The sequence below is a fragment of the Tamandua tetradactyla genome, chromosome 1 (genome assembly GCF_023851605.1).
Source record: "Tamandua tetradactyla isolate mTamTet1 chromosome 1, mTamTet1.pri, whole genome shotgun sequence".
NCBI lineage: Eukaryota > Metazoa > Chordata > Mammalia > Pilosa > Myrmecophagidae > Tamandua > Tamandua tetradactyla.
The window spans coordinates 215,581,214-215,606,648 of record NC_135327.1 but is presented as its reverse complement, the minus strand read 5'-3'; the positions used below and the strand labels follow the sequence as shown (position 1 = coordinate 215,606,648).

The following is a 25,435-nucleotide window of genomic DNA, read 5'->3' as shown; positions in this document are numbered from 1 at the left end:
ACATGCCTTTAATTGAAGAACTTTAAGGCTCCATGGTGGCCAATTGGTCTGCGACAAGAGGAATGGGGCAGCAGGGAAAGAAATCTCAGACTATACATCACATTTGGAGAGGAGAAAAGATCAAAGTTTTTCCAACTCAAAAGACCAAGTTCCCTACAGATTAACCCTATTCATTTAGCTCCTCTTAAAGGAATGGTGCGCTGAGCCATTGGGCAGACAGGTAAAAAGTTCAACAATTGCCAAAGCATTCTTCTGCTAATTCAACAGCTTTCTGCTCAAATAAATTAGCTTAGTCTTGACAGAGGAACAATAGCTTTTTCTCTCGGAAAAGCAGCACATTTGATATACACAAGCATGGAAGGTTATTAAGATGTTAACCCGTTAGTTTAATCCATTAGAGAGTGCCTGCTCCACCACCCGATTGTCAAGTGACTTGGACTGTAAAGCGTGATCTGTGGGTTTAAAACATTAACCTTTACACTTCAGCAGTGCGTTCGGTCCCGGAAAAACCAGGTGCTTTCAAAATCATGGACACGCGAGAAATGACTGTGCGGTTTTGAAGCCTTTAGTGAGATTACACAGAATAAATAACAAGGCCTATGTAGGAGGGCTGCCTTGCAAAAGTCCCATTTACATACAACTAAGGGGAGGGTGGTGACCCACAGATAAAAAGAGGAGCTACCATGAAAAACACCATCTTTTTGGAAGGTGCAAAGGCTTAAATTTGATCCAGTTTCACAACATATCACTTTGCTAACAATTTAAGGAGTCGAGTTTAACAGGTAATTTTCTCCATGCCTAAGGTCTGTGTACAGAATGATAATGCAGAAAAATGTCCGTTTTTCTGATGCATTCTTAGCAAGCACTTCAAAGATAACAGCTTAGAAGAGGCAGGGGGAGAGGGCAATGTTTAAATCATTTATCAAAAGTCATTTTATTGACAAAATAGAATAGTTATATTTGTTCTTACAGGGGGTAGCCTCTAAACTTTTTACAAAAAAAATGTACAGACTATATCTTTGGATATGTACATATTTTACACAATTTTTTTTCTTTTTTTACAATTTAACAAATAATTATATAAATACATCCTTTAATGGAAGAAACCCGTATTTACTTGGGGTATATAATTAAGACATTTCTTGTTTGTTTATTTAAGGCATCTGCCTGGTCATTAAGAATACCCAAACCGTGCAATCCTGATAGGTCGTGGCAGCTCTCCTCTAGGGTAGGTCGAGAGTAGGAGTTTATTTATGTAGGAGAGTCAAAGGAGAAGAGTAGGTTCCCCAGGTGAAATCTGTTGATGTTGCTTCAAGCTCAGCAAAGGGCAACCAGTGAGTGCTCCAAACCTCGGGTTCTGGTAGCTTTGCAGAGTCCACCCTCCTTTGCCAACAGAAATGAGCGCCCGGCGCTAGGAGCTCCTTGCATATCAATGGAGGAAAGGGGGCTGGGTCTGGGAGGCTTCAATGCCAGGTACTTTGTTCTAAGCAAGTCATTTAAGTCCCAGCTAATGGATACCATTAAGAGTTCATTATCATGCTAATAGCAATCAACACGGTGAAGGGGTGGGAACCTTAGACCGTCAAGTGTCCCTTCGCACGGGGTCTCCCCGACCCCCCTCCCTCCGCACCCCTTCCGGGAGCCCCCTCCCCTCGGCTCAGACCTGGGACAATGGCATCTGCTTGGGGTAAGACACGGAGCTGGCAGTGCCAGACCTCCACGTCAGGCCGGTGCTGACGTCGCTGTAGAGGGAACCCCCGCCCCCGCCGGGCCCCGCGCCGCCACCCCCAGCCCCGCCGGCTCCCCCCACGGTCGCGGAGCCCGAGCCCCCGCCCGCCGCGGCGCCCTTGCTGGCCCAGCAGCAGCGTGTGCACAGGGCGCGCCAGGACTCGAGCGTCTTGCCGGACCAGACCCACACGCCCGAGGTGATGCCCACCACCAGGCACATGAAGTACTTGAGCATGAAGACGGCGTAGTCGGGCCGGCGGGCCTGGTCGGGCTGCAGGTCCCGCAGGCAGGGGCAGTTGTGCGTGGCCTCCCAGCGCGGGCGGTTGTGCTGCTCGTAGAAGAGGCAGGCGACCACGACGGCGGCGGGCACGGTGTAGAGCACGGTGAAGAGGCCCAGGCGGATCATGAGCTTCTCCAGCTTGTGCGTCTTGGTGGGGCCGCCCTGCTGCTTGATGACCGAGCGGATGCGGAAGAGCGACACGAAGCCCGCCAGCAGGAACATGGTGCCGATGAAGAGGTAGATGACCAGGGGCGCCAGCACGAAGCCGCGCAGGTTGTCGAGGCTCTGGTTGCCCACGTAGCAGATGCCCGCCACAGGGTCGCCGTCCACCGAGCTGAGCGCCAGCACGGCGATGGACTTGACGCTGGGCACGAGCCACGCGGCCAGGTGGAAGTACTGCGAGTAGCCGGCGATGGCCTCGTTGCCCCACTTCATGCCGGCCGCCAGGAACCACGTGAGCGACAGGATCACCCACCAGATGGAGCTGGCCATGCCGAAGAAGTAGACCAGCAGGAAGACCACGGTGCACAGCGCCGGGCCGGTGGTCTCGTAGCGCACGTGCTGCTCCACGGCGCCCAGCTCCTCGTACTCGCTGCGCCCTCCCGGGCCGCCCGCGCCCGCGCCCGCCGCCCCGGCGCCCGCCGCCGCACTGCCCGCGGCCCCCGCCGCCCCCGGCCCGGGCGCGCCGCCGCTGCACGCCACCTTCTCGTGGCCCGCCACCAGGCGCACCAGGTAGCCGACCGACACGAAGAGGTAGCAGGCCGAGAGAAAGATGATGGGCCGCTCGGGGTACTTGAAGCGCTCCATGTCGATGAGGAAGGTGGAGACGGTGGCGAAAGTGGAGACGAAGCAGAGCACCGACCACAGGCCGATCCAGAAGACGGTGAAGGCGCGCTCGTCCTGGCTGAAGAAGGGGTTGTGGCAGGGCAGCGCGCAGTTGGCGATCTGGCCCGTCTTGACGCGGTTGTACAGCGGGTGCCGCTCGCTGGCCACGCTCACCATGGGCGCGCGGCACTGGCAGCCCGGCTCGCAGGGCGCCGCGCCGCCGCCAGAGGGCCGCGCCTTCCCGCCGCCGCGCGCTGGGGGCGCCGCCGTGTCCCCGCCGCCGCTCTTGCCGCCGCCGCGGTGCGGGGGCCTGGCCCCTGGAGGGCGGCTGTGGCCGCTGCCCGAAGGCGGCTGCTCGCCGGGCAGCGGCGGGGGCGGCGGCGGGTGGCGGCGCGGCGGGCTGGGCGCGGCCGTGGTGAGGTCGGTGCGGTTGTAGTCCATGCACAGTGTGTCCGGGTTGCCCTGCTCCGGCAGCCGGTCGCAGCGCATGCGGTCGGGCCAGGCGAAGCCGTACTGGCGCATGAGAGGCGCGCAGCCGGCCTTGGCGCGCTCGCACACCGAGCGGCAGGGCGGCAGCGGCTTCTTGTAGTCTTCCAGGCAGATGGGCGTGTACATGCTGCACAGGAAGAACTTGAGGTCGGGCGAGCACTGGATCTCCACCAGCGGCCAGAACTGGTGCACCTCCAGGCCCGCTTCGTCCTGCGTGTCGTGGTTGAACTGGTTGGGCATGTAGGTGTAGTTGTAGCCGATGCCCTTGCACAGGGGCACGGTTATCTCCTGGCACGCCAGCTCCTTGGCCGAGGCAGCCGCCGCGCCGCTCGAGCGCTGCAGCAGCGCGAAGGCGGCCAGCAGCGAGGTCACTTCCAACAGGTAACTCCACTCCATGCTGGGAGCCTCAGCCCCGTGCGCCACCGCACCCTCGGCCTTCCACGCGGCGCGCGTCCCGGGACCCCGGCCTGGAAGCGCGAGGAGGAGGCGCCGGAGAGCCCGGAGCCCAGAAAAGGGCGAGGAAGGGGCCGAGGTGTCCGCGGCCGCTGGGTTTTGTGGCCTCGTCCCTGCCTCTCCTGGGAAGGGAGCAGCCCGAAACCGGAGCCCCTTCTCCCGGAAGGCTTGGCAGGAATCAGTCCAGGCCTCCCTTCCGCTGCCCGGCGGGTCTCTCCGGGGAGCCGGTGACCTAGCGCCGCGCCGCGCTCCCCCTCCTCGGCTCGCGCAGCGGTCCGGAGGAAACGAGGGGGTGAGCTGCGGGTGAGCGCGACAGTCCCCTCGGGTCTTCCCCCTGCTGATTTGGGTCGGGCTTCAGCTCGCGTGGAGACTTGCTGGCTCCAGGCTCATCTTCCTGCGCTGGCTCTGTCCCTCTCCCTCCGCGCCGCCGCCACTTTTCCGCCACGGCTCCCGGGCTGCCGGCGACTTTGCAGAGCACGGAAGGTGGCGGGGCAGCAAGTTTCCTCTCCGGCCCCCGCGACGCGGAGTCAAGATGGCTGAGCCAGGCCAACTCCCCGCGCCCGGGGTCAGCCGCTCCAGCCCCCTCTCCTCCCCAGGGGGCACATGCCCGCTCTTCAGCCGCGTCCCGCCGGTCCTCGAGGTCCGCCGGGGCCTCCGCGTCCGCCCGGACAGCTGCCTTCTTCTCCCCGGCGTCCGTCAGTCTGTCCGCACGCCGGGACAGACGAATCCCCGCCTCCGGGTAAAAGTCCGCGCCGCACTACAGCCAGGAATCGGGCGAGTTGCAGGCAGTCCCCTTCTCGCCAGGAAAACCAAAACCCAAATCCAGACAAGAAGGCGAAGCGAAGACACCTGAACTGAGCAGTCCTGCGCCCGAGCCGCCGCCACCACAGCCGCCGCCGCCGCCACCGCCACCTCCTCGGCGGGAGCAGTGCCCTTTGCCCAACTTCCCAGTCTCCGGCCCCCGCTCGCGCCGAGCTGCCGGGCTCATGAATATTTATACAGCGCGAACTCGGTCCCCGCCCCCGGCTCCGCCAGCCAATCGTCGGGCGGTGGGGGCGGGGTCTACGAGCTCCCAAGGCTAAACCTTCCTTAAGGCCGTCTGGACTGTCTGGCCTGAAATGTGCGCTTTCTGGCGACGGAGACTTGGTTTTGATAACCTTGGGATTGACCGGAGAAGCGGACATTCAGAGCGGCCTCCCTGGGGGCCCGCGCCCCGCCCTGGCTGGCCTTGGCTCCGAGTTGTCACGATCGCCCCACACGGTGCTCGGTGTGTCTGAGCTTTTGGTCCCTTTTCCCCGATTCTGCACTTTGGAGACTAGGAGGTGATTTGATGCAGCGCGCGCCTCCCCGGGCCAGTTTCAAACTAGTCAATCCTGTCCCCCTCGGTCCTGCCCTAAGTGTGGGGTGACATGTCGGGGGCCAGGGTTCCTACCTCCTCCGAGCCAGGGTTGGCGAGAAGCCGCGCTGCGGGTGGTGCCCGGAGGCTTCGGGGCAGCGGGGTGCGCCCTGGGGACTGCGCCTTTGAGGATCTGGAAAGGGAAGCCCATTGGGGGTGTGTGTGTCAGAAATTGGTCTTTGGAGCCGGGGGCTAAGGGGGGAGTTGAGCAACCGCAGTCCGTTCTGCCTGGTGGAGCTGGACGGAGGAGGTGACCAGCACCCCAACCGCGAGGGGCGGCCCACAGCGCGGGACACAGGGTCTGCCTCCGGGGTGCGCAAAACCCTGGGGAAGGCATTAACATTTCAGAACCTCAGTCTCGTTTCCTGTAAAATGGGGGTAACCATAGGACTGCTCCCAGAGGAGATTCCGATAATCACATGATGTCGATAAAACACATAAAGCGTCCAGGTTATGTTTTGTTCTTATGAAAAATAATTCCTTTTCTTCCTAAAAAGAAAACAAAAAGAAAACGTGTAAATAGGTCGGGCTATTAAACTCTGCCACTGGGTTCTTTCCTTCGGTCTCCTACTTTGGGAACGTACATGCGCCCAATCCAAAGTTCGTCGTTTTTGCCCAAGCCTCCTTTTCTGCCGCCCCAGGCAACTCAAGGCGCTTCCGAGGCGGGGCTGCGCCGAGACGCGAACCCGCGGACACGTATCCGCGATTGTCACCGAGCCGGGAGCGCGACAGAGCAGCTTTTAGTTGCCACTAACGCCGCCTCCAATTAGCGCTGCCCCAGCCAACTCCGCCAACCACCTTAAGATGGGTTGCGGGGGGAGTGCGGGGTGCGGAGGGGCGGGCGGCCTGGCAGGTTCATTTACGCTTGTTAGGACGTCCCAGGGGGTTGTCTTTCTCCTAGAATGGAGTGTTTATTTTTAATTGATGTGCTGTTTCATTTAGCGCTTGTATGGAACTCACGCTGGGGTTGTAATTACTGTAATCTCGGGAACAAGCATTTCGGTTAGCCAGGAGGGTGGCAAAATACCTTCTCTCTCGGTCTCTCTGTTTCTCTCTCTTTCTGTTTCTAAATTTTTGCTATTTGTCAGATTTCATACCAGGAGCTAGTCGGGCTAGAGGACACGAGTTCTGGAGGGTGGAGGGACCGAGAATTATTAAAGGTGTGTTTGAGGCCAGTTCAGGTTTTGTGGAGGGGGTTTGGTGGTGCTTAGCCGTTTACCTGTTTAAAACAAACTCTTGTCACAAACAAACAAAAATAACTGGCAACATTTGTGTGCTGCTTAAACTAATGGAATCTCGGTTTCCTCCTGTTTTCTCTGGCTTGGTTTTCCCACCTAATTATGCACCTCATTTTAAGTAGACAGGCAACGCCCCCCCTCTTTTTTTTTTGGCAAGTTCTGTGTTTTTCGCCAAGAATTCTAGGCATATCCATCCACCAGACGATCAGAATATAGCTATACCTCAACATCTTCATTTTATTATTAATTGAACCTCTTATACTAAAAAACACTTCCTTCCCACTTTTGTTTTGGACAAACTCAACTCCTTAGGAATCAGAATTCAAACGCTTGTGAAATTTTAGCTGATTCAGTAGAAGAAAATGGATTCATGCAAACGCGCGACCTTTTTTTTCCCGCCCCCCCCCCGCCCCGCCCCAACTGTATTCCCATTTGTGGCATGAGGAATTTAGATAGTCACCTATCTTTTGTGTGGGTACCTTGTTCAAAGAGGCCAGTCTCGGGAACATTCGGCTACCGGGTAACAAGTTATTCCCGGAGTTAGATTTCTGAGTTGAGCTAAAGAAGTGAGGGCAAAGCATCCTTTCAAACACCAGCCTGGGGCGGGCAATGGTGGCTCAGTGGCAGCATTCTCGCCTGCCATGCTGGAGACGCGGGTTCGTGTTCCTGGAGCCTGCCCATGCCAAAAAAAAAAAAAAAAAAAAAAAAAAAAAAACCAGCCTGGACGCTGCACTGCCCAGACTACAGATGGGAGGTGCTAGTTTCCAAAAACAGCACAGATGTTGAAAAGTTTCTACTGCTTTTCTTACGCCTGGAAATGTAGAATACTGAAGTTTAGAATTACACCCTATAAACGTACTAAAATTAGATAAAAACAAATGTCGACAGTTGAAAATAGTTGACTTTGGCTGTTAATTGGCATTTAAAATTTTCTTGCTTTTTAATTTTGAGACAAGATGAAACCTTTGATGATGTGGAATGGGAAAATATTTGGTAAGTAAATTAAGCCTGCAGGAAAACATTAATGGAAAAAAGTTCTGCACTTTCAAAAATCATGCTATAAGCTATTTGGGGGATCTTACTGATTTGTGAGATTAAATCTATTTACATATAAATCATGAAAATTTACTTTTAATTCAGAAAATATAAAAATAGCATTCTAAATTTGCTATTAAATAACCACTTGGCCATCATTCAGAGCAGGACAGAGAGACTTATGAAGCCAATTAGTGTATAAAAGGCAATTATAGGCAAGTTAAAAGGAGCCTGAATAATTTATTAAGATTGGGGGCTAAATAATGATATTTTTCTTTTGTATGTAAAGCAGCTGTTTTTTAGGGGAGGGGAAATAGCTTTAATAGACATAAATAATGTAAGATGGTTCCTAGAGGGATTTCTGAACAGATGTCTTGCTACTAAGTAGCCTACAAACATAATAATATAAACAGTTGAAAGCAAGAATCTACTTTGGAGGAGGGTAATGTATTATAAAACACTGGACCAAATATGATAGGAGGCCATTAATACTGTACATCTCAAGTTGAAGAAATTCATTTTTAGTGAATTCTAGTTTAAAAACCCAATATAAAAATCTCTGTAAAAGAGAGGGCCTATCATATACCAATAAAATAATATGTTACAAAAATTAAATGGAGAGTTCTTTAGTAACTAATGAAATTCCTCAAATGTTATAAAAAATAACTAATCATTTCTCATAAAAGCTTTTTTTTCTTTCAGGGAAACACTCAAGCATTATTTTTTTATTAGAGAATGTCAAATTCTATCAGACAATATTGGGATATCATGGCTTTTTAAATGCATCTTTGGAAGGATTGAGTCTTGATTGACCACCCTATAGGTGGAAGGGAAGTTAGAGTCTTGCTTCAATATCTAGAATTAAAATGGGAATCAGAGTTCTCATTTTACATGCAGTTACCAAAATGGTAACTGCACTGGCTGTCATTATTTCACTTTCTAATTATCCTAAAATATGTTTTCAAAATCAGGAATAGATTAAAAAAAATATTCACACTGGATTATTGACCAGATGCTGAAACTCGTGTGACAAAGGATGTATTGTGCATTAGTATGGGAGCTTTCAGGTGCAAGGACACTTAATTAATCTCATATGACTAAAAAAAAATCTGCAGTAGGAAGGGCCACGAGATTCAATGAGCTCCCTGTCCGCTTTGGCTTCTGCTTCTCGGTCAGTCTCTTGTCTTTCTCCTTGGTTGCATGGCCTGAGACAGTGAATCACCACATTGCATGGGACAGCAACTAAGAGAGGAAGAGTGTGGGACCTCCCTGGAGGCTGCTATCCTCCCGCTAGATGGGAAAACTTTCCCAGAAGGCCCTGGGCTGACTTCCCCTAATGCCTGGTTGGGCTGCACCTGCCACGTGGCCAGCCTGGGCCGCAGGGGGGCTGTGAAGGCCCGTACCCTCCTACCTGGTGGGCGGCTGGTGACAGACAAAGAAGCCTTCCAGTGTGCTTTGTCCAAGGTTATAAATTAAGTATGACCTACATTAAACACACACTCACACAGCAACCCCCAAACCTCCTGATATCTACACTGTCCCCTTTGATTCACAGAACACAGTTCTTGGTACAGTTAATGTGCAATAAATGTCAAGCAGTTTAGTGCTTGTTTTATTTATAATATGTATGGATTGTTTTAGTCTGGGTTCTCTAGAGAAACAGAACCAATGGGAGATACCGGTAAATATGAGATTTATAAAAGTATCTCACACAAACTGTGGGGATGCAAGAGTCCAAAATCCATAGGGCAGGCTGCAAGGCTGGCAAGTCTGATGAAGTTTCTCGACAAACTCCACAGGAGAGTGGAGAAGTGGTTGGCTGAAGAAGAAGTGAAAATTCTGTCTTCTCCCTTGAACTGTCTTCGACTGATGGAATTAAATCCGACTGACTGGATTTCCTCCTTGCAGAAGACACACCGTTAGTTGATCGTAGCTGTAATCAGCTGGCTGAAGATTTAATAAACCAGCCTTCTGGCTTATTGACCAGCCAGGAAATATTCTTGTGGTAATGTTGAGGCCTGTGTTTGCCTGACCAGACAACTGGGCACCATCACCTGGCCAAGTTGACACCTGACCCCAACCACCACACGTGTGTAGTATAACTCTTATTTCCTTTTTATTACGCTTCCCCCTCTGGCCTGCTTTGGAGTCTTCACTAAAAACATTTACATGATTCTGGAGTTTTGTTTTTTCTTTAAATTTTATACTATGTGACTTTTTTATATTGATAAAATTGGATATAATGCAGGCAAAACTGTAATCACATCTCTACACTGCTTATCGCTATGAGTAATTTATATTAGAAAAGGTAAGAGTTTATAGCTGGTAGCAATGATCCATTTTAAGGGTGGTCTGAAATAATAATAAAATTCACATTAATACAAATAATAATTGTTAGGACACTAGCGGAATAGAGGTATGGAGATGTCAATAACATTTCTTTCTATTTTATGTTTATCTTTGATCAGATTAGGGTAAACAGACACTTTTCTTTCTTTAAAGGTGATACTTTTGGTTTTATTTTGGTCTGAGTCATTCTTGCTTAGAAGTAAATGTACGTCTATAGGGTTAACCTCATCGTTTACTCTATGGTAAGTATTATTTCTAGTACAAAATTTATAAAGATTATATAAGAAAGATTGGTTCATTAATTTGTTGACTTTATTGAAATAATACCATATGATAATCATACTACATGAATTTTTTAAATTACAAAAACACTTAAAATTGCAATCTGCTTATTAATCACCCCTATGAACTCTAAACACATTTTCTCAAGACACATTTAGTAGAGCACAGCTCAAAAAATCGTAGTCTAGAATACGTTCAGAATACACTGTTAAGTGTAAAAAAGCAAGATATAGACCTCTGTGGTATGGGCCCAACACACACACACACACAGAAGAAAGACTGAAGGGTAATTCATCAAAATGTTACCTATAGTTGTATCAGAGTGAAAGAACTGGAAGTAATTTTTATTTATTTTATATTTTAAAACAATTATTTAAATTTAATATGTAAAGACAAAATCATCTTGAAACAACCCTGGCCCTAGTTCCTATTGTGGATTATTTTGTGCTGTCCTTTGTTTCCTGTATTTTTTCTTTTCCCCTTACATGGATCAAAATCACCAAAGAGTAGAGACTGTGTCTTAGAGATCTCTTTTCTCCACACAGATTCTGGCATGGTACCTTGCATGAATGCCTGGTGTCAGAATATATGTTTTAGCTGATTCAAGACGTACTGTCCTTACCTTTGGTTGGATTCTCTAATTTCCATGCTCCAGAGCTGTCCTGATCGAGGTGCTATAGTTTTGAATGGGATGAGGAGAAGGGAAGAGTTTGTTTTTGGAGGGCCAGATAATTGGCATTAGAAGTAGAATTCCAGCTGGTGCCAGCGCTGTTTTTGGCAAAAGGTCCAGTTTTGCTCAAGGCTGATCCGCTCTACTGCTCATGATGTTGGGCAGTCTCCATGGCATTACATATTGACATACCGAAATATTTGACCCTTTCCTTTCACTGGTTATGGACAAAATAAAATTATTAATGAATTCTGTGTGCTGTGGTAGAGAGAAGATGGGCTTCGGATCAGTCAGTCCTGGGGGATTTCCAGCTCAGTTATTTACTACCCACGTAGCTAGGAAACTTACACTCTCTGTGGCGCTTAAAATGTGGAATGCCAAATATATGAGTTCTCACAGGTTGTGCAGATTAGGGGAGCTAAAAGCTACAAGGCACCAAAGCCTAGTGCTTGAAATGTGAGAGATTAATTGAGCTCCGTAATGGTTTACTCTTCATGCACAGAATGAAAGGAGGAAATGTATCTGTGACCACAAAAATGACCACCGGTTGAAGTTACTCTAACTTTTTCATTTTCTTTCAGTGGTAGGAAGGTCTCTTTTGTGAATTCAATAAATATTTATTTAGTATTGACTGTTCTGTCTATTATCACTGCATAAAGATTCCCCCAAACCTCAGCGACTTAAAACCACCACTTTATTTTGCTCACTATTTTGAGGGTCAGTAATTTAGAAAGGGCTGGGCTAGGCAGAGCTTGCTTGGACATCTCGCGTAGTTGCAATCAGATTTCCCCTGGGACTACAGTTACCTGAAGGCTTAACTGGTCCACACCACCAAGATGACTCCCTCTCATAGCTGGCGATTGATGTCGGCCACCAACAGAGCTGTCGACATGTGTCCTTCCCAGCATGACAACTTCAGAATAGTTGGATTCTTATATGGTGGTATTCCCCCAGAGCAAGCAGCTCAATAGATGCAAGTAAAAATGGCATGTTTATTTGGTTGTTTTTTTGGGGGGGGGCATAGTCTGAGACTCACATAGCATCATTTCTGCTGTTGGTTGAATAGATCAGATTCAAGGACAGGGATATGGACCCAATTCTCAATGGAAGAACTTTAAAAAATCCGTTTTTTAAAGCTGCCACAGCAATGAAGTGTCAGGCCCTAATTAAATATTAAGGCTATAACAATGGATGTAACATTGTCCCTTTTACAGGGAACACACATGGGACAGCCATAGATATACAATTATAATGCCATTGATTGACAGTATTTTATAGAGAAAAAAATATTAGAGAACAACTAAATGCACCTAGAGTTGCCGGGAGAGGCCTTCACAGAAGTTTTGAAGGATGATCAGGAGTTTGCTAATTTGAGACAGAGAGGAATTGTTCTAGGCATGTGACAAAGCATTTGCACAATCATATGAGATGAAATTGCCTTCACATTTGCTGTTCCTGCAGTAGCAAGAACTTTCCTGAAAGAGAAACATTTTTATTTGTGTTTCAGTATGTTAAAGCTGCTGAAATGTAATATACCAGCTTTTAACAATGGCTGTTTATTAGCTTACAGACTTACAGTTCTAAGGCCATGAAAATATCCAAATTAAGGCATTAAGAGGAAGGTATCTTCTCTGAAAACAGGCTGCTGGTGTCTGGGGTTCCTCTGTCCCATGGTAGGGCACATAGCTGGCACCTCCTGCTCTTTCACTCCCGAATCCTGTTGCTTTCAACTCCTGGTTCCAGTGGCCTCCTCTCTAAGCTTCTGTGGATCCTCTCATCATCTCTGGGGCTTTTCTTTCTAAATTTCCTCTCCAGCCCTTTTCTGCCTTTTATCCCCTCATAAAGGACTCAGTGAAAGGATTAAGACCGACCTTGAATGGGTGAGGTCTCATTTCAATTGAAATAACGTAAGGAAAAGGCCCCACCCATAATAGGTCTATACCCATGAGAATGGATTAAAAGAACCTGGCCTTTTCTGGGGTACATAACGACTTCAAACCAGCACAGTTTGCATTCAATCAATTGGTGTAATGTGTAGCTTTGAATAAGCTACATTTGGAATCTATAGAATTCAGGATCTGTGAGTACTCTCTCAGCTGTGAGTCATAGGACACTCAACTAATGTCTTCCAGAGGACATTTATTCTCTCACATTTTAAATAATCTGGCGGTACACTGGCTGCAAAATTGGTCAGTTCTCTGGCTCCAGAATTAGCAAGATTCTTTTCATTTTTTTCCTCGGTCAGCTTCCTTGCTGACTAGTTCCCATCCTGAACCTAACGTGGTTAAAGATTGAGACTCACATTTTCATACACCAATACCCAGGGGCAGAAAGATGAACATTCTTCAACTAGTGTCTCTATTTAAGAGCCAAGAAACCTTTCCTGGAACTGCTTCCTTTCACATCTCCTGGGTCAGAATTGGATCTCCTGCTTTTTCCCCAGTCAGTCCCTGGCAAAAGAACTACCACGATTGGCTTGAAAATCAAGGTGTACCTTGGGGCTGTGTGAGGCCACGTCACCGAGCCCCTGCCTAGCCAGGAGGGGTGATAACTTGAGCGAAATTGGGGCTGGGCCAGCAAGGAATAAGGACAGCAGAACAGACTTTGGTAGGTAAATATGGTATCTGCTCTAACCCCAAGGCCCATTACAGCCCATCCTGAGAGGCCAGGGTCTCTTTGGATTTAATTCCTACTGTCCAAGCTCAGCTGCTGTAAAGCCTAGGGGTCTGATTCTTATGCTCTTTTTGTGTTAATTATTATGAGAAATATCCTTTCTCCTTCTCCTTTGGCCATAACCTCATGCATGTGGAATCTGTTAAAAAGATTCCAAAATTTTTTTTTCTCTAGAACAACTGTATTGTATCTTCTGCTTGAAGAGATACTATTGCCTTTAGGGCCTCCAAACAAAGCAAGATTAGAAAAGGACTCCATCTAGGCAGAATAAGCCAGGTGGTTTGTAGTGTTTGCTCATGTCACTATCTCACCACAAACTCCCTGCGGGGTAATTATTTCAAGGAATGCTTTTCTAAACAGCTATGAAGCAGAACCATTAAGGATTGCCAGTGATAAAAATTTATTTCTCACCTGTATGGTTTCCAGAATCTTGTAGGATTGACTAATGAACAACCTTCAAGGAGACCATGGAATCCAGGTGAAATTTATGGGGGTTTCCCATTTGTGGATACATCCATTTCCCTCAGCAAATGCCCCTAGACAAACCAGTTTTTAGAGAATTAAGACTCTTTGGAAATATAAAGCTTTACTGTTCTTTGTCATTCCTCTAGCATCTTGTGTTTTTTTAGTCCATTTCATTTACGGCATATTATTCTTACCTTTACATCATCCACAGGTTACCAGGAAAATATTTGTGGCAGAATGATTGAGTGCTGTTTCTGTTATTGATCTTGATACTTTCTTCTGTAGATGCTAGTTTGAAGACTCCTAGCTTACAAAACCTTTTAGAAGGGTGTGATTACAGCACTTATTAGGACAGGATTTTGTACCATGAGATTTTCTAATGGGTGCCATATCCACCCGGGTGCTTTTTACGATTTTACATTTGCTCCCACCCTCACTTGAGAGCGTCTCCCTCAGTAAGCAACTGCCACTCGGGGAGAAGACCCTTTTCCTCAGGTATGTTGCCTTTAGGATGTTCATCTTTGGGGGCTACAAAAGAAGGATTCTTGTTTTTACTTGTTTTCTAGTGGGATCCATCTGGCCTTTTGATTATTCCTCTTTTCAAAATATGTCTATCTCCAAACCTACGGCGGCATTGTCTCCTCGTTTTGTGATCTCTTTAATCTTGTCCTCTGGTCTCCAAATAAATAGAACAGAAAGATTCACTTTGTGTTCTACCTGTCAAAATCTGAAAGAATTCATTTTCTGTTAGAATTCTATTGGCGTTCAGTTGCTTCCTGGTAATGAGATACCAAGGTTTCTGCTGGAAGGTAATCCATTGAAATTATACAGCCTGATTTTTTTTTTTTTTTGGATTAGAGTAAGAAATGTAGGTATAACTAAACAGAACAAATCTTAACTTATAATTCATAATTGCAGAATGATGAATGATGAGCCTTGTTCTTAAATCCCCCAAGTGAGCAATAAAAAGTATACTAAGAAAGAGAAGGGTTTAGATTCTATGCTAATAGTTACTGTAGGGAATTGTCACTTTGCTTAAGGATAGAAGTGAGTGGAATAAGGATGGCGTAGTTTGATCTGTGTGACTTTGTTAATGTATTGGAGCATAGAGAGAGGGGAGGCTGTATGGGAAAGGTTGGAGAATAATAATAATTGTAGCTACCATTTATAGCATGCCTTTTATGCTCCCGGCTCAGTGCTAGACCCTTTTCATCATTCAGGGTATTTTGGCAACTGATAACAGTTAACCCAACTCAATATGGCTCATGCAAAATAAAAATTTATTATCTCACATAACAAGAAATACAGAACTAGGGCAGATTCCCAAGTTGGTAGATACAGATTTCAAAAATATCATCAAGGGTTCAGGTTCTTTCTGTTTCTCCGCCCTGTCTCCTCAGGGTGTTGGCAGTGGTGGCCTCAGGGTCACAAGATGGCTGCAGGTATCCCGACTTCACAGCCACGTCACATACCATTGAGGTACAAAATAAAACCAATGGGACACTTTCATTCTATTTCCTCATTCTTAGCTGACCGGCACCTTTCCCAGAAGTCTCCTGGCAGATTTCTTTGGTTGAATTGGGTCATATCCCCATTCCTAACCCAATCATTCATAAAAGAAATGGAATTACCACAATTGACCTAAAGAAATAAGAATTAGTCCATGCCCCCTGGAGTTGAGTTATATACCCATTTTTACCCGTCTAGCTCTCTTTCTTTACATCTATATCTATGCATTTATTTATAATGTTTAAGCCTTATAGCAAATCTGCAAGATAGGTATTAAAAGTCATGTCTTACAAATGAGGCTCATTCCAGTATCATGTATTTTATCACAGTATTTTCAAACACTGGAATCCTTTCTTCAGAACAAAAATCTTGAACCGAAGAGTAACACATAGCAGTTAAAAACATATATGTTTAAATTCAAAATTGTGACATGGATGATACAATAAATTTTAACAGTGAAGATATTTTGATGAAATCAGAAATTTGAAAATATTTCTTGGATGATATTTGTGTTATCATGTGCACATCTGAATTCAGAGGAACACCAGGACTGAGCTGTATCGTTTTAAACCAATGGATCGTAAGAAGTTTTTGTATATGCACAGAAATGACAAATGAAGTTTTATTCTGAGGTCTCCGCATAATCCCTGATCTTGCAGCAGCAGATGGGGTGTAAAATACATCTTTATAACCCGCAAAACTGATACAAAGCTGTCTTCAATACGTGAGAGTTGAATAAATAATTTGAGGGGAGTGGCTTTTCCCCACTTCTGGTACATCCTTGCCTATGAAGGGTCTCTGTGGGTCTCACACACTCCAGACTGCCCTCGACCTGATCGTTCCCTTCTCTCATCTAGTGATTCTGGAAGGAGACCCTGGGAATATATTGCCTAGCCCCTTCCTCTCTCCTCTGCTCTGCCGCAGCTCGACAGAGAGGATTCCCCCACCTGGCCTCCAACTGCCCAGGGGAATCCTCTCTGTCCAAGCTGCAGCAGAGCAGAGATTTCCTGAGGTTCAGTATTAGGAAACTTACTAGCTCACAAGTAAAAGCCACAGTTTGTAACATCAGCTTTGTTGCTTATAAGGATGTGCTTTATCCTCCATTTGCTGCCTCTTGTTTTTCAATTGCTTTGTAATCCAGGGTGTGATAATTTCTGCTTATCATTCCCCCCACCCATAGTGCCGTGTTTTTCTCTGATAAAAATTGTGAAATATTTTAAACCTGAAGAAAATATAGAAAGTACAGAAAATATATGATATAAAGAGGCCATACCTAATGTTCATGTTTTGACATATTTGCCTCAGATGGCTCTTATTTAAATAAATAAAACATTACGAGTCTGATTACAATCCCATGTCCCATCTCTATCTCTCCCTAGAGGTAAACACTGAATTGAGTTCTTGAATATTTTTGCACTTTTTAATGTATGCATATATATATATAAGTAATATATAGTGTTGTTTTGAAAGGCCATTTACAAATTTCCTGTGTTATACATGTATCTGTTCTTTTATAAACTGCTTTATAAACTCATTATGTTGATTAATATTGATCTAGTTAAATATTCTAAATGGATTATAATATTCTATTATATGACTAAGTCATGATTTTTTAAATCTGTTCCACTAAAATGAACAGTTTAGGGGGTTCCACATTTTCACTGGTACACAGGTGCAGTGAATATCTTTGCACACATTCCAGAGTTTCTCTAAAGTGGTGTGTAGAAATGGAATTACTGATTTGTGGAGTATGCTCACCTTCAAATTTACTGAGTATTACCAAATCTCTTCTGAATTGTTGAACCGATTTACATGCCTGCAGATAATGTGCACACTTTCTATTTCAACAGCCTCACTAATGCTTTTGAGACCGGACTCTACATAGTCTGAGGAGTTTAAAAAGGGAGTGCTTTGTACTAGTCTACATTTCTGATTATTAATGAAAGTAAATACATTTTTTTTAACCATTAGCTAATGGTTAAGGATAGGTAACTAATGGTTGAGGATAGGTAACTAACTTCCACAAGTTACCTCTCCTTATCCTTTGTCCATTTTTTTTTCTCCTGTGTTGTTTTGTCTTCCTCTGCCCACCTTTTCTTTTTGATTTGGGGAAATTTGAACAATATCTTGGATAGTCATCATTTGTACTTTGTAAATGTTTTCATTTAATCTGTGGCATGTCTTTTTATTTTGTTCATCATGTCTTTGATAATAGAGAAGTCTTGAAAATTTCAATCTACTCAAATTTATGAATCTTTCCCTTTATTTATTTATTTATTTTTTGTCTTCTTTAAGAAATCCTCCCCTGCCTTCAGGATGTAAAGTTATTCTGCTTTATTTTTTATATTTCAAGGCTTTCCTTTTTCACATTTAGGTTTTAATTCATCTGGAATTTATTTTTATGATTTGTGTGAGGTAAGCATCTAACTTTATTTCCCTCAATATGTATTGGCAGTTAAGGTAGCACAAGAATTGGGTAGTCCATTGTTTCCCCTCTTCCCTAATTTTTATTAGCATTTGTTTTTTGATCCACAAATCCTTTAGTAGTGTTATTTAATTCTGATTTTTATTGTATTTTGGTCAGAATCCATGGAGATGTGACCCACCCAGTTGTGGATGGGACCTTTTGATTCAGTGATTTTCATGGAGATGTGCCACCACACATTCAAGGTGGGGTTGCTTACAGGAGTTCTTTAAGAGGAAACCATTTTGGAAAAAATCTTCAGAGCTGACACAGGCAGAGATGTTTGGAGATAAAGAAAGAAAATGCCTCCAGGGAAGGTGTTTGAAACCAGAAGCCAAAGACCCCAGCAGATGCCAGCTACATGCATTCCCAGCTGAGAGAGGTGTTCTGGACCCATCGGCCTTTCCTGAGTCCAGGTATCTTTCCCTGGATGTCTTAGTTTGGACATTTTTATAGCCTTATAACTGTAAACTTGCAACTTAATTTCCCTTTTTAAAAGACATTCCACTTCTGGTATACTGCATTCCAGGAGCATTAGCAAACCTATAGAAGATTTGTTGAGGCTTGTTTTGTATCTTAGTCCACTGCCAATTTTTGTAGATGTTCCATGTGTCATTGAAAAGGATATGATTTTTCAAATTTTTGTGTGCATGGTTCTATGTATACCATCAAATCAAGTGGACTGATTTTGTTGCTTGATTTTTCTGTATCATACTAACATTTTGTCCTCATTGACAATTTTTATCTAATTGATATAATCTATCAATTATTGAGAAGTGTTAAAATCCCCTATTATAAATGTAGACCTATAAGTTCTTTCCAGTAAATCTATTTTTGTTTGTTTTATTTTGAGGCTATGTTACTAGATTCATAAAGGTTCAAATTCTTATATTCACAAAGATCAATTGTTCCTTTCATTGTTAGTGATAATCCTTTCTCTCCCTGATAATTCTACCCTCCCCAGTCAATTTTCTGATAAATATATGTTTGTGTGAGGTTTTATTGTTGTTATTGCTAGTATTTTTTTTTAGATATGTTATCCTTTATTTTTTACTTTCAAATTTCCTGTGTCATTATGTTTAAGGTAAGTCTCTTATTATGAACATATAATTAGATTTTCAAAATACAGGCATAAGTCTCTGCATTTTATTTGGTAAATCTAGTTCCTTTATATTTATTATGATTACCAATCTACTGTATTTCATCAAATATAAGATGCCATTTTTTTCTGTTGCCAATTAAATGTTGCTAATTACCCCACCTGAGTGAGTCATCTATGGAGAAAGGTGGAACCAAATGACCCTCACCTGAGCGCATCATTGCAGAGAAGGGTGAAACCAACAGACCAATACAGATGCACTGCTTACCACCAGGCACCACCCTGGGGAGAGTGGAGGGTAGAAGGAAGAGCCCTGAACAAGGGAGGGGGGAGGGGGAATAAGTAAAGCTAATCTATAAAGCAAAAGGCCCACATTTCCTATTGCCTCTTGTGTTTCATCTTTCTTTACTTGTAAGAGTACCTGCACACTCCTTTCTCTGCAGGTATACTTGATGCATTTCTTACCTACTTGCTCTAAAAAAAGTTGCTAATTAAATAATGGCACAATTTTTACTTTGAAGTTACTAAAGAGCTCCTTTAGAATTAAATATATCTAAAAAACCATGTATCGATCCTTGGCATCCATGTAAGTGAATCAAATTATTAAAGTTATTTTTTAAAACTGTCACATTCAGAATTTAACTCTTCTGAATGAGATTTTGACCAGGGCCATCAGTGTTTGTGTCTTTCAAGGCCCTATCATCTTTATACTATCAAGAACATTGGTGATACAGCAGTTTTTAGAAGAACTAAAAGCCACTAGTATTGGCTCTTAGACTAGCTTTCTAATTATGTAAAACAAACCTCTTTTTGAATTTAGCTTGGAGAATATTGTTAATCCTGCTTGAGTCATCACATTATCACTTCATCTCCACAATGGGTTGGTTCCTAAGATTAAAATATTGCTCTACTGTTGTTTCCAGGGTTTTCTTCTGAGGTGCTGACACCCATTATGCAAGTTTTGAAGCTGGCACTGTTGATGTTTGTGTGTGCTTAGATGCTAATGTCTGGCTCACAATGCCAGCATGATGACAGTGATTTTAATACATCATCAATGGAAATATGAGCTCTGATTTCAGAGGTGCTAAAATGTGAACAAATGTACACCTTAGAGTTAGTGAAATATTTATATATATATAATTATATATATTTACTTTATATATAAAAATATAAATGTCATTTTATGCTTTATTCTGCTTTCTCTTTGACGTATCTTCTCTTTGTAATGTTTATCTCTCCTTTCTTGCATTCTATTAGATTGATCATGTTTTCTTTATTCTTCTTTACTGGATTGGACGTTGCATATTTTATAAATTAGGTTCTAAATCTGGCTGTGTCTTCAGTTTTAAAAATAAGATTCCTGATCAATCTGCCCCTGGTAACATGGGAATGAGAAAGCCTTCTTGACCAAAAGGGGGAAGAGAAATGAAAGAAAATAAAGTTTCAGTGGCTGAGAGATTTCAGAGTCTAGAGATTATCCTGGAGGTTATTCTTATGCAGTATATAGATAACCCTTTTCAGTTGCTGGGGTATTGGAATAGTTAGAGGGAAATACTGGAAACCATTGAACTGTGATCCAATGGCCTTTATTCATGAAGATGATTGAGGTTTTAAGGTGTGTCCCTGTGATTGTGAACACCATGTGACTGACACTTCCTTTATCCAGTGTATGGACAGAGGAGTAAGAAAAAAAAAGACAAAAATAAACAATGGAGGGATGGGGAATGGGATGTTTTAAGTGTTCTTTTTACCTTTTATTTATTTATTTTTGGAGTAATGAAAGTGTTCAAAAATCGATTGTGATAATGAATGCACAGCTATATATGATGATACTATGAACTACTGATTATACACTTTGGATAGTTATATGGTATATGAATATACAATATATCTCAATTAAAAAAAAGTCTATACCAGTCCCAATTCTAAGGGTATATTCTGTGGGAATAGTGGCCAAACAAGCTAAGCTGAGTGGAGGAGGATGCTTACTGAATGTTGTTTATAATGTTTGAAAAACTGGAAATAATCTAAATAAATCTAAATAATCTAAATATCCTGTGTCTGATAACACAGGAATGGCTAAAGGAACCAGGGTTCATCTCTCGAATGGGAAAGATATCCAGTATTTTAAAATGATGATGCATGGCTCTATTTATTAACAAAATAATTCTCATTCACAACATATTAAGTGAAAAGCTTGCTACAAATCACTGTATAATCTTGTTAAAAATCTATACCAAATATGTGTTTAAACTTATTTATTTTTGTCCCCTGTCAGGTCAGTGGTCAAGGCTTTCTCATCTGCCCTCTGTTAGAGAAGAAGCCCTTTCTTGTTTCTGTCATAATTCAGCAGCTCACTTGCTTCTTGGGATAGGCTCCTTCCTCCTCTTCCACCCCTGCTCATCCCTCTGGCTTTTGGCCCCTCTTTATGGCTGGCTGCTGGGTATTTCTCTTTCCATCTTCTGAGTTTGGCTCTGCATTAAAATTTTTTCTTGCATTTCTGGGTGTTTTGTGGCTGGGATGTTTTTGCATTGGCCCAGTCTGCTTTCCTTGGACCCTCTGAAAACACTGCAGTTTTCCTATTACAATGTGTTTATTTTTACTTTTTTTTTTTTTTCTGCATAGAGAGGCACTGGGAAACTAACCCATGTCTCCAGCATTGTAGGCCAGAATTCTGCCTGCTGAGCCACTGTGGCCCACCCGGGTTTTTACATTTTTAAAACACTTAAGCTGATCTTCTCCCAGGAAATTTGAGTGCTTTTTTCGGTTTCTGATGCAGCTCTGTGAAATCTTGGCTTTCAGAGTATGGTTTTAAAATCTCTGCTCTATTGTGTAGCTTTTGAAATCATGGATAAGGGCTTCTGGGACATGTGATCCCCAGCTTTAGAGTGGCTAGAAGACTGTAGGCTGGAGGTTTCCCCAGGGGAGAGTCACTAACCAGAGGTACCAGAAAGTTCCTTTGCCTGATGGGTTCTGAGCTCTCACCTTCTACTGCAGCTCATGTGCCTACCAATACATTTTTCCAAGCTAGTGCTTTGCAGCTTTAAATAAGCAAGACAAGAAAAGGTGGTCTGTGAAAGAGTAAATTCGTTCATTATTATGCAGAGAGAAGAGAGAATGTCTTTCATATTTTTATTGGGAGTTTGCATCTCTTTTTTATTCAGGTAAAGTGAATTACCTGATCATTTTTCTCGAAGTGATGCCAAGGGTGTGAGGAAATGAAAACTCTCATAGCCTGCTGGTATGAGTATTAAATGGTGCAGCCAATTTGATTTTATTTCTTTTAATTAGTTAGCTCTTGCTGTGTAACAGACCATTCCAAAACTTAGTAGTTTAGAAATAATAAGCATTTATTGATTCTTATACTTTCGTGTCTTGGCCAGGCAATTCTTCCGGTCTGGGCCAGCTCCCTTGAGGCTGGAGGTCTTGGATGGCTTCACTGACTTGTCTGGGGTTGGCAAACTGGTTCGTCTGGGTAGGTCTCAACTGGAACACCTGGCCTCTATTCCACATGGGCTCCCATCTTCCTGTAGACTAGCCCGGGCTTCTTCATCTGGTGATCTCAGACTTCCAGAGGACAGCGAGAGAAGGCATGCTTCAATGCACAGACATTTCTCAAGCATTTGCTTGCATTATGTATGTTAATGCCCCGTGGATCAAAAACAAAGTCGTATGGCTAAGCCCAGAAGATGCCACTTCTTGATGAGAGGAGATGAAAAGTGACATTGCGATAGAGTGTGTATATAAGGATGGAGATAATTTTTGGCCATTTTTATAATCTAATAATATAAAACAAACGCATTCTTTGATGTCTGTGCTAGAGGAGCACTTACATAGATGTACAACTAGACATATACAAGAGGTTTATTTCACTGCTTCTTTTGCCATAGAAGAAAATCAGTAACTAATGAAATGAAATACAACGCAGTTGGTATATTGAAAGGTACATTAGTTAGGGAGTGGTAACACAAAATATCTGTGAATTGAATATCATAAAGAGTTAAAGAACATGTGATAGGTCATGTATATGGCTTATTTTGGTTTGTTAATGTCGCCTCAATGCAGAAATGGAATGGCTCTGAAAATGGGGAATTTATTTTTTTTTTTATTTTTATTTTTTATTTTTTTTAAAGGAAGGAAAGACAGAGAAGGAAGGAAGGATGGAAGGAAGGGAAACATTTTTTAAACATTTTCTTGTTTTATTATATTTTGTTTGTTTGTTTGTTTTTTACATGGGCTGGGGCCGGGAATCGAACCGGGGTCCTCCGGCACGGCAGGCAAGCACTCTTGCCCGCTGAGCCACCGCGGCCCGCCCAGAAAATGGGGAATTTATTAAGTTACAAGTTTACAGTTCTAAGGCCATAAAAATGTCCAAATTAGGGCATTCAAGTAAAGACACCTTGATTCAAGAAAGGCCAATGTCTGTCACATGGGAAGGCACATGGCTGGCATCTGCTGGTCCTTTTTTCTGGTTCCACTGTTTCCAGCTTCTGATGCCAGTGGTTTCCTCTTTAAGCATCTGTGAAACTTCACTTAGCAACTCCGGGACACAACTCTGGGTTGTGGCTTGCTTAGCATCTCATGGTCAGGCACACGGCAATGTCTTCTGGGCTCTGCATCTCCAAATGTCAGGGTCTCGTGTTGACTTTCAAGCTTTCTCCAAAATGTCTCCCCTTTTAAAGGACTTTAGTGGGGTCACATCTCCATCTAATCAAAAGGCCACACCCACAGTCGAGTGGATTAATCTCCATGGAAACTATCTAATCAAAGGTTTCCACTGTAAACAATAGGTCTGGCCCCACAAGATTGGATCAGGATTAAAACCTGGCTTTTCTGGGATAGATAATTAGTTTTAAACCTGCACATGGCCCTAAAAAGACACATTTTTAGAGGATTAAAGACAATTGCCAAAACATATACATCTAATACTCCCAACACACACACAGCATAAGTATATATTCCATATATTATATATATGCATAACAGAAATTTCATAGTATACACACCAGATTGATAATAGTCATTACGTCTGGAGAGGAGTGGGATTGAATGAGGAAAGTACTTTTTTTTTTTGCATCATTTGTATTTTTTACAAAATAAATACATTTGCATATAATTTAATTAAAAATTAATAAAACTTAAATTTTAGATTAAAAAAGAAATAACTTGATGGGATACTCGCTCATTGGATTTCAGTCTTCACATTCAATATTGTATTCATATAGCGTTACTTTCTTTTCCCTTTTCATTTCCCCAGCCACTCTGCTGCCTGGTTGGGGTGTTTCAAGGTTAGTAAACTAGATCCAAAGTAAGGGTAAACTTCTGGGATTTATCCTCTTAAAAATAGAGTGTTCAGCCTAGTCATTATGATACCCAAAGGCCTAGCCAACGTAATTCCTGTTTGTGTAGTTTTGGGGTCCTGTCTGCAAACGCCATGCAAAATGTTATGGTATCATTTTTCCTAAATAATTTCAACATAATCTGAAGTTAGTTGGTAATTACTCTTCTGTAAAACATTCAGAACCTAGTGAATTATAATTTTGAGGCTGACACAAGTACAGATTAAATTTTTGCCATTTCCTGTTCTTTCCATTCAAAATCTCTATCTTCTAAAATTTCTGATGTTTCCACAAGTCATATGTAAAGTTAGTCTATTGTCCACAGGGATTGGCTGACCATTTCATTGTTCTCGGTTTGTCTACACCAACATTTTGTGGTTGTGTGGGAAAGGAGCAGTGCCAGACAAAATACCAAAGTTATCTCTTTTGACATTTATGTAACTTACAGAAAGTAGGGCATGGAGTGCTTCATTTTATTGACCAATTAGCATACAAACAGAAACAAAGAAGAACATTTTAGAATAGTTATAACTATTTTTTAGAAAGCACTGGATGCTGGTCATAATGGAGTGATATTTCTCTTCTTGATTCTTTGTATTTGTGCCTATAAGAGTACACTTATATTGCTTTTTGTTTATATATAGTTTTAAAAATTTGGCTTTTCATATGTGTAAACTTACAGGTTTTAAAATTCCACGCTTTTCTCCTCTTCTCTGTTTTCCTTGATGTCTAGTTTGAATCTGTGGTGCACCCCAGAAAAGCAAAGTTCTTTAATCCTCATTCAGTGTTGCTGGCTGGGATCTTTTTAATTGTTTTCATAGAGATGTGACCCACCATTTGTGGGTGGTAACTTTTGATTAGGAAGTTTCCATGGAGATATGTCTCCACCCATTCAAGGTGGAGTTGCTCACTGGAGCCGTTTAAGAAGGAACCATTTTGGAAAAACCTCAAAGTCAACAGAATCAACAGAGCCCACATAGCCAGAGACCTTTGGAGATGAAGAAGGAAAATGCCCCCAGTTTTCCTGAAACAAAAAGCCAGGAGAAAAAGCTAGCAGATGTCCCTATGTGGCTTTCCAGCTGAGAGAAACCTGGGACATCATGGGCCTTCTTGAGTCAAGGTATCTTTCCCTGGATGCCTT

General features: G+C 43.4%; 1 protein-coding gene across 1 annotated transcript; it reads right to left on the bottom strand.

Annotated features, from left to right (window-relative positions):
* Nucleotides 1-549: 549 nt before the first annotated feature.
* Nucleotides 550-4,731, bottom strand: FZD8 (frizzled class receptor 8). The gene has a single exon (XM_077151918.1). It carries the CDS (start codon nt 3,716-3,718, stop codon nt 1,658-1,660), a length of 2,061 nt encoding a protein of 686 aa, XP_077008033.1. The 5' UTR covers nt 3,719-4,731; the 3' UTR covers nt 550-1,657.
* Nucleotides 4,732-25,435: the final 20,704 nt, after the last annotated feature.

Excerpts from the sequence above, each read along its gene's own strand:
- FZD8 (XM_077151918.1), bottom strand. The coding sequence starts at position 3,718 with ATGGAGTGGAGTTACCTGTTGGAAGTGACCTCGCTGCTGGCCGCCTTC.